A 10649-nucleotide genomic window follows, 5' to 3' on the forward strand; every position below is an offset into this window, starting at 1 on the left:
TTCCGGGAAGTTAAAAAGGCAGCTGAGTTCATGGCACATAAAGGCCATTATTAGTCTTCTCTTCTATATTGGTTTCCTCCTTACTGTTATGATTTTCCCTTATCATGCACAAGAATGTTTTAGGTTGGCTTCCGTACCAATATGTCAATTTTAAGTTTGTTTTCCTTATAAAAAAATTTTAAATTGGACCTTAGTTATTTTTTACAATTCATGCAATCATGTTAGATTATACTACAAAATTTGCCCAAGATCGGTTATAGAATTATAACTAGTATTTGAGCTAGGGAGTTGCCACATGTTAGTATTGTTTTACGAATTTGGTATGATTTTTTTTCATTCCCATTATATTAAGGAGAACTCAACATTTAAAATGTACAAATATAATAATGTAGACATTTAAAGCATGATTAAAAGTTAGTTGAGATGGTAATTGTGTCACGTATAATAACAAGATGTCACAAGTTTAAATCTTGTTTCAAGCAAATTTTTCTTTTATTAATTAACATAAGTTATGTAAACATTGCACAATTTTAATAGAGTAACAAAAATATTAGGTAATATATATATATTATTACGCACGCTTTTTTAATACTAACCTCCGTTTCTTTTTAAGTGACACAGTTGCATAGTGTTTACTATTCACAGTTTAAACTTTAATTAGCTTTGGTGATTTACATTGTAGGAGAAGCATAGTCATGTGAGATCTTGTTAGATTCGTCTGAATGTGAATTTTTTTAATATCAATTTTTTATAATTCTTACTTATTAATAATTGAAGATATTAATGGTTAAAATAATGCATTGGCAAACGTGAAAACAAGAAATGTGTCACTTAAAAAGAAACGGAGGAAGTATATTGTATAGATTCATACATTGCTCCACCTTCATAGTATGGTTGATAAATGTCCATGATTAGTTAATTGCGGCAGAAACTAGCAGATAGTGAGAAAAGTAATTAAAAAATCAGACGCATCACGTGTGATCACTCCTTGGTGAAAATAGCAGAGTCAATAAATAAAACAAACCCGACCTCCAGAGAAGACAGTGAGAGTGTGAAAAAGATTGAGAAGAGAAGGGAGTGACCGTATAGCTGTCGGCCACGAGGCAATTCTCTTTTCCTAGGTCACTGGGTCCTTTCATGTCTCAATTTCCGGGGCCCACCTGCACATATATTTATTATTTACCCACATTTAGGCTATGTTTAGTTGACGTTATTTTTCCTTATTTCAGATCTAATCAGATCAGATCAGATCAGATCAGATCAGAAAAAATAAGTTCAGATCAGATCAGTTCAAATCATGCTTATATTTAAAAATCATTATATCTTTCATTACATATTAGTAAAAATTATAATAATTGAATATTAATAAAGTACTCATTGAGACGAATCAAACAAGATCCCACATGACTATATTTTTTCTTATATATTGAGAAAAATGTAAAAGATAAGATCTTGTAATCAGATCAGTTCAGATTAGATCAGATCAGATCAGAAAAAACAAGTTCAGATCAGATAAGTTCAGATCAGAAAATTTCAGGTGAACTAAACATAGCCTTAATTTGCAATATTTCAATTGTTTTTCCATTAATATTAACTTTGACCAAAAATGTTGTAATTATAACTAACAAAAGATTGATAATTTATTAATATGCATCGAAATAGACCTAATAATATCTTAGATTCTCCCTTTGTCTTTTTAACTTGATAAATTTCTTTATTTGATACTCTCTCCGTCCTAAAATATACTCCCTCCGTCCCATAATATAAGTCATGTTTCCTTATAAGGTGTCTCAAAATATAAGTCTTATTTCTATTTTCAATCAATAATTATTCCCAAAATACCCTCATGAAAATAGTTTAATTCCCAAAATGTCATCATAATTACAGTTTTCAATGGACCAATATTAATGACAAAATGGAATCTCTTACCCCATTGAACTCCTCTACACATTAAACCATGCAACATTAAATGGCAGTTTTTATTTTTTGTTAAAAAGAAAAAAACAATGCAAGTGTTTCTCAATAAAAAATAATTTTTTTTATTCAAATAAAATAAGATTCCATTTAACCTTATTCCCGCGTAAAAACAGAATCAGGACTTATATTATGGGACGGAGGGAGTAGTTTTTATTTTCATTTTTTTACGGTAATTTATACAAATACTCCCTTCGTCCCATAATATAAGTCCTGATTCTATTTTTACGCGGGAATTAAGGTAAAGTGGAATCTTGTTTTATTTTGGATAAAAATATTCATTTTTATTGGGAAACACTTACATTATTATATCTTTGTAACAAAAAATAAAAACTGAACATTAATGTTGCATGGTTTAATGTGTAGAGGAGTTTAATAGGGTAGAAGATTCCAATTTGTCATTAATTATAGTACATTGGAAGCTGAAATTATGAGGGCATTTTGAGAATAAAATTATTTTCATGAGGGTATTTTGGGCATAATTATTGATTGAAAATAGAAATAGGACTTATATTTTGGGACACCTTATAAGGAAACAAGACTTATATTATGGGACGGAGGGAGTAGAATATAAGAGAAATAGTAAAGATTTTTTGTTCATTTGAATAAATGTTGTATGGGAAAAGATGATCTTAGGAGAGAGAATGGAGAATAATTGGTGAAAGAGTATTAATTATAACATTTTGGTTGAATAAACAAAGGAAAAAATAAAATTCAAGAAGCAAATAAATGATGAGACACGGTTTTTCTAGACAAATTACGGAAAAATGTGGACCTAACTATGGAAATGAGAACTATATTTTGGGACACCCAAAATGGAAATAGGAACTATATTTTGAGACGGAGAGATTAAGTGATAATAATTGGTTGGGGGTTCACAAGGTTGAATCATCTCAATTAATCGTTGTATTTGGAGTAGAAATTTCCTATATATTTCCCTTTATTATGATGTGTCTGGCATGCAAATAGTAAATCAAAAATATCGTGTAAGTTGAGGTTTAAACAAGGTTCTTTTTCTTACCAATATAAACAAAAAAGTAGTGCTCCCTCCATTTAATTTAGTTATCAATTTTAATTTTTTTTTTCCTTTTTGAAATGTCTTAAAATAGTTGTGAAGCTTCCAATAATAATTAGAACATTAAATGTTCTACTAAACTTAATTTCTAGTATTATTACTCAAAGTTAATATAATTGGCGGGGAACAATATAATAAATGATGTTCCATTATTTATTATCATTCCCCCATATGACAATTAGTATGGGAGGAATGAAGTAATATTCCCCTTTAGTTTTGTCATCTTTCTATATATAACTCTCAAATATTTGACGTTTTTCATAAAATTTTGGTACCCATATACCTTTTCCCAAGGCCGTCTAATAGGAGTATAGGACGACAAAGTGACCAACAGCACAGAGTCCTCCTTTTTGAAGGGTACAAAAGTCTTAATTCTAATATTTTTTTAGACATATTGTTCAAACTCAAGCCTTATTTTATCCAAAATAGTTTAATAATGATATACTTTGTAGAATACATTAGTTATAATCTTTCAATCTATGCATGATATTTTCATATTTAGGTCCCAAATTTATAATTAACAAGGGCCTTCAAATTTCTAAGATGGCCTTGTCTTTTCCCTTCGCTTAAATAATTGTGCCTACAACTATGTACTTCATTCTTCACATAATGTAGTGCCTGTGTTTCTTTGTGGTTGCATAATGTTGTTCTTATTTCTTTTTTGTTAATTTCACATTTTTCATGATTTTCCTAAAAAAGGTGTCACCATCATTAATTTGCTTATTAGGATTGGTTTTTTCTTGCTCATTCAACCCTCCATTATCATCATTTATTTTCTATTGAGATTCAATTTTTCTTTGTTTATTCAACTCAAAGGTTGAATTAGTTATTCATTTAAGTCTCTTTCACCGTTATTCTCTATTCTCTCTCCTAAAATCATTTTTTCCAACAACATAAATTATGTATCATTTCATGTTCACTTACCTTAACTCTAATGAAATATGAGAAACAAATACTATATTATGAGATAGAGGGAGTATTTAGCTAGTAATAAACGACAGAGGGATATATTTTATTATTAGTCACTGAAAGAATACTTTTCGTGCCCTTCTCATTCAACATTCCAAAACTATATAATACAACCTTCGTCAACTCACCATCCTATAATCAAGGCACCAATAGGAACAAATACAGAGGATAATTACATAATAATACAAGATACAAGAATATATTGTCATATATTTAACACACCCCCACAGTCGAAGCGGAAGGACGACGAACGCTAAGGCTGTCCCGAAAGTCTTCGAATAAAATGAGAGGAAGACCCTTGGCGAAAAGATCTGCAACCTGATATCTGGAGGGGATATGAAGAACACGAACTTGACCACGCGCCACCTTTTCCCGAACAAAATGAATATCCATTTCTATGTGCTTGGTGCGCTGGTGCTCAACTGGGTTACCAGAAAGATATATAGCACTGACATTGTCACAATAAACCAACGTAGCTTTAGTAACAAGACAATGTAGCTCAAAGAGAAGATTCCGAATCCAGCAGGACTCAGAGACAACATTTGCCACCCCTCTATATTCTGCTTCGGCACTAGATTTCGACAGAGTAGGTTGACGCTTAGCAGACCAAGAAATCAAGTTGTCTCCCATAAACACATAATACCCAGATGTAGAGCGCCGAGTATCGGGACATCCACCACAATCAGCATCGGTATAGGAAACCAAGGCGGTGGAAGAGGAGGGGTAAAGATATAACCCATGATCCAGAGTACCCTGTATATAACGAACAATGCGTTTCAACGCCTGCATATGGTCTGTCTTCGGAGCATGCATATGTAAGCACACTTGTTGAACAGCATAGGAGATATCCGGCCTGGTAAAAGTGAGGTACTGAAGAGCCTTGCAAGACTCCGATAGTGAGTAGGTACTGCATAAGAAGTACTAGCAGTCGCACTGAGTTTGGGTTTGCTGTTAACGGGAGTCCAACTCGGCTTACAATGAGTCATACCAGCACGATCAATAATTTCTTCGGCATATTTTCGCTGTGAAAGAAACAAACCACCCTGGTGCCGAGTGACAGCAATGCCAAGAAAATAATGCAAAGGACCAAGGTCCTTCATGGCAAACTCCGAGTTTAAATGAGTCATGATAGAACATCGTAGAGCATCAGATGAAGCAGTGAGTATAATGTCATCAACATATAACAACAGATAAGCCATCTCATAGCCCTTTCGATAAATAAACAAGGAGTTATCAGATATGTTGTTATGAAAACCAATAGAAGCAACAAAGTCAGCAAACCTCTTATACCAAGCCCGGGGAGCCTGCTTAAGACCATATAAGGACTTCTTCAGCAAGCATACATGATGAGGATGAGCAGGATCTCGAAAACCCATAGGTTGATGCATGTAGACTGTTTCTTTTAGCTCTCCATGTAGAAAGGCATTCTTAACGTCGAGCTGATGAAGAGGCCATTTCTTCGATAGAGAAAGACTCAGAACAGTACGAATAGTAGCCGATTTGACTACCGGGCTAAAAGTGTCACCACAATCAATGCCAACCTGTTGAGTTTTGCCATCACCTACAAGACGGGCTTTATGCCTCTTAAAAGCACCATTAGATTTTTCTTTATGAGCAAAAATCCACATAGACCGAATCACATTCACATTAGGCGGACGAGGTACTAATTCCCAAGTCTTATTTTTAATTAGAGCATTAAATTCATCATCCATGCCCATTTTCCAATTCGGGTCACGTAAAGCAGCAAGGGGAGTGCGAGGAATGGGAGATTTTGTCACGGTAGTGTGGAGATTGTATTTGGGGTTAGGACAAAAAATGCCCCGCTGGCTGCGTGTGATAATACGTGGAGGGGGAGTGGAATTGGGCTGCAAGGAAGATAAGGCTGGAGGAAGGAATATGAAGTGTAGGCTGGGGGGCGCTGTCCGCAGGAGGAATAGTAAAGGAGGGAGACGGGTTTGGTGAGAGATTGTGGGTCGGGCTAGGATAAGTGGGGAGAGAAGAGGGCTGGACTACAGGAGAGGGATCCGGAGACTGGGCTACGCCAGGTGGAGGATCAAAGGGGGCCACGTGAGAGATATCACGCTGGGCCGAAAGAGAGGGAGTGGATTTAGTTAGGTGATGCACCACATAAGGTGATAATCCTTCATCCAAAAATTCATAGGAGGGAGAAGAAGGGGAATGCAACTTAGCAAAAGGGAAAATAGATTCTTCAAACACCACATGACGACAAATGATGATTTTATTAGAAGAGAGATCATAACATTTGTATCCCCGATGATTAGGTGGAAATCCCAAAAACACACACGGAGTAGAACGGGGTTGCAATTTGTTAATAGTGGTGGAGGGATAAAGAGGATAACAAAGACACCCAAATACGCGGAGATGGGAGTAAGAAGGCTCTTTTTGATATAACAGTTGCATAGGAGAAGAATTAGCGAGAAGTTTGCTTGGCAAAATGTTATGAAGATAGGTGGCCAGGTGCAAGGCATGAGGCTAAAATGACGGGGGAGAGAGAAGCATGAGTGAGGAGAGTTCTAATAATGTTATTAATAGAACGAATTTTTCTTTCGGCTTTTCCATTTTGTGAAGAAGTATGAGGACATGAAAGACGGAAAGACATGCCATGACTCTTACAAAAAGACCAAAAAGATTGATTATCAAACTCCCTCCCATTATCACATTGAACGGTCTTAATGTCACGTTCAAATTGAGTGTGAATATGATTTTTTAATGTGAGGAAAACATCAAACACATGTGACTTTTTAGCCAATGGAAAGGTCCACAAAAACTTGGTAAAATCATCCAAGAAAAGTACATAATAACGATGTCCAGAAGAACTAAGCACAGGAGAAGTCCAAATATCACTATGAATAATGTCAAATGGCATAGAAGTACATGAATTCGAAGGGGGAAAAGAAAGCTTTATTTGTTTTCCAAGCACACATAATTAACAAACAATAGAGCTACAAGTTCGAGTACATGTAATGCAATTATTAAGCCTAAGAACATCCAAAACAGAATTTCCCGGATGCCCCAACCTAGCATGCCAATGAGAAGAACCAAGACCCGCAAATGTGGAAGGTGAGGTAGGAGCAGTGTTTGTGGTGGTGACAGGATAAAGATCGCCTGTGCTATCACATCTCATTATTGGCACCCCCGTCTGAAAATCCTTCACAGAAAACCCAAGAGGATCAAATTCAACAGTAACTGAATTATCAGTGGTAAATTTTCGAACAGAGATTAAATTTTTAATGAGGTTGGGAGCATGAAGAACATTTTGTAAGGATAAAGGAGGATTAGAAGAAGGCAAAAGAGTATGACCGTAACCCCGAATTGGAATAGAGACCATTACCAACAGTAATACCATTTTTAGTGCTCAAATTAAAATAAGACGAGAGATTACCGTTTGAAGAGGTCATATGAGAGGTTGCACCGGTGTCCATGTACCAATTTGCATCAGGCGGGTTAAGAGACATAGTGTGCATTGCCGCTTCAATGTCCGTAGGTGCATAAGTAGATGGAGCAGTGACAGCATAAGCATGCTGTGGTCGTGGCCCAAGAACTCCAGGCTGCTGATGATATGGGCCAGAAGGGGGACGTTGAGCCCAAGTAGTATTTGTAGGGTAAGGACAAGGAGGGAGGGCCCAAGGCCAACCCCATCGACCTGCTTGCGGGTAACCAGGCCACGCACCTGCATAAGGCTGGGCAGGTTGGTGCGGACGCCCAGGGCCGCCTGAACCACCAGAATGTTGGCCACCCCCACGGCCACCCTTACCGCCGGAGCCGCCTCCACGCTGCTGGCCGGTTTTTTTTCCCACCACCATGATGCTTGTGGTGATGTTTCTTGCCACGAGGATGTCCAGAGTCGGCATGAGGAGGAGAAGAGGGATCTGATAGTGGAGAAGCAGCCACCATGGCGATGGCAGAGCCGGTGGCAGCCTCCTTAGCCAAGCTGACTTCCTCCAAGGTTAACATGGATCGCGCCTGGTAAAACGGAGGGAGGGGCGAGCTTTGCCGTATCAACGTCCCTACATTTTTGTAAGCCACCGAGAGACCTGAAATAAGTTGTAACACCAACCTACTGGCAGATACCGGCGCGCCAACATTCTTCAATTTGTCAGAAAGGCTTTTGAGTCTTTGACAATATGCAGACACATTCGGGAACTCATCCATATGAGTGGTGTAGAACTCCTGTTCAAGTGTTACGGCTCGCGAATTCTAATTATCTTGAAAAATGTCATGAAGGCGATCCCAAGCTGCCATAGCAGTAGAGTCCGGTTCAAGGATGGTGGTTAGAAGGTCATTCGAAATAATCGAATATATCCATTGAAGAACGGTCGCGTTAAGAGTCGACCAAAGTTCTTTCTCATCATCGGTAGAGGGAGCCTTCGGCCCTTTACCAGCCTCGGGTTTGATGATGTGATGGATAACTCGGTGAGACCGAGCATGAATTTTGAAAAGTTCCGCCCATGTTCCGTATTGAACGTTTTCTGTCTCAAGAACAACCGGTATGAAGTTTCTGATATTAGAAACTGCAAGGGCAGGGTGAAAGGAAGAAGATTTCGAGTCCGGCATGGCTGAAGACTCAAGGAGGAAGAAGAGATAGGGAGGACGGAAGAGCTAGGGGCAGCGGAAGAGAGAGAGAATCCCTAGACTTGATACCATGAAAGAATACTTTCCGTGCCCTTCTCATTCAACATTCCAAAACTATATAATACAACCTTAGTCAACTCACTATCCTATAATCAAGGCTACCAAATAGGAAACAAACTATACAAAGGATAATTACATAATAATACAAGATACAAGAATATATTGTCATATATTCTAACAGTCACAAAGTCCGACCAATAGAAGTGTATGAATACTACTCCCTCCCCTTTTTTAAGTTGCTATACTTTTTTATGCATAATATGTCAGTTTCAAGTTTTGAGTGGAAAAACAGAAAAACAACTATAGTAATATTACTTTATAATGCGCCAAGTATCTCAAATAAGTAAAGTTTAAACAATGTAACAATTAAAAAAATATAATCGTTTAAAAATTATGTAGCAACTAAAAAAACGGAGGGAGTATAAAATATTTGCAACTAAGAAAAATAGGGATGAACTAACCTAAGTCACTTTCTTGTACTTTTACTACCATCGTTCATAATTATTCAACTCAACTGAACCAGAATGCCCAAGTACGAGCCAATTAGCTAGTTCCGACAAAAGGTTATTGATTAATTATACAAATTTAAAGTGGACCTCATCAAAAGTTACTTAGGCTCTATTTTCGGGTTCAGTTTTGATTGAGTTAGGTCATTTCAGTTACTTTTCTCTCATAGTTTTATATGAATTCAGTTCAATTTATTTAGAGTGTATTCGGCAACAGTAGTTGTGGTGTGGTAGCTTTTAGCTATAAGAGTAGCTGGTAGCTGTGCTAGTAGCCGCTGTTGGTGTGTATTTGTTAGTTGTCCAAGTAGCGATGTAAGATGTTGATGTTCGATAAAAGACGTTGTCAAAGTAGTTGTTTACAAATTACTAGTTAAAAACTCAAATAAAACTTTAATCTATAGTTTAAACACAACTAAACGCTACCCCAATAGCTACAAATTGTAGCTTTTGACAAATGCTACTTAAACACTACTTGTACCACTAAAAGCGACTTACACCACTATCTTGCCAAACACTATTATTTTTTCTAATTAGTGTTTTCACCGAGTCAAGACACTAAAAGCCACTTAAAAAGCTTGTATCGAACATGCCCTTAGTTTAGTTTAATTCAGTTCACCCTTAAAAGAACAGGATCTTCATGAAAAATATCACAAAGTTTAATTGATATATACCTTAGGTAAACAAAAAATATACCGGATTGTTGATGTTATGTGTAGGGATAAGTATAGGTCGGGCCTGGGTTATTGCCTAGATTTAAACCGGTAAATTTTGATTTTGATCCGAACCTCTCCCAAGCCACAAGGTTTGAAAAATCTGAATTCTTACCCAAATCCAATAGATTTGTCGGGTCTTCGGTTTAAAATAGGTCTCCTGAAGTTTCCATTTTTTTAAACTCGTGATTTATTTATGTTAGGTTGTTTTAGTTATTAAAATGATAAATGGACCAAAAATAATAGTATAACTCTTTTAAAAAATATTTCAAAATAAAATATCATTAGAAAGTTGACTTGAGTCTCAAACGGCAATGGATAAACTGAGAAGTTGAGGGTTTAAGGACTTGAGTCACTTGAGTCATGGAATGCGTGAAAAACTGAAAATTCAAATATGCCAGGATAAAAAGTTACATTGCTCTTTATATATTTTGTGCCATCTTATATAGTTCCTCTTATTTTTAGTTGCACTATATGCATTTTCACATGTGTCAAGACGCTTTTTTGAGCGTTAATATCTCTAATCGCGCATAAGTAAAAATAACTAAAAAGTTAAACTTTTGATTTCTCGCATGAGACACATTTAACAACACCCTGCTTGATTATGTTTTTTCTTATATAATGGTGAGAGAAAAGTTGTCCAAATTGGTCGAGAAGTAGTGTCCAAATGTTTGATGGTGCAACTAAAAACAAAGAGTAATTATATATATTTATACAGAAGGTTCTTGTGATAACAACTTCTTTGCGTGAGAAAACTTTTTT

The 10649-nt window shown here is 36.4% G+C and overlaps 1 protein-coding gene across 1 annotated transcript; it reads right to left on the bottom strand.

The window, feature by feature from the left end:
- Positions 1-8236: 8236 nt before the first annotated feature.
- Positions 8237-8593, bottom strand: LOC125497875 (uncharacterized). Its single transcript, XM_048645579.1, has one exon. It carries the CDS (start codon positions 8591-8593, stop codon positions 8237-8239), a length of 357 nt encoding a protein of 118 aa, XP_048501536.1.
- Between the last annotated feature and the right edge of the window lie 2056 nt (positions 8594-10649).

This window comes from Beta vulgaris, chromosome 5 (assembly GCF_026745355.1).
Source record: "Beta vulgaris subsp. vulgaris cultivar EL10 chromosome 5, EL10.2, whole genome shotgun sequence".
Classification (NCBI taxonomy): Eukaryota; Viridiplantae; Streptophyta; class Magnoliopsida; order Caryophyllales; family Amaranthaceae; genus Beta; species Beta vulgaris.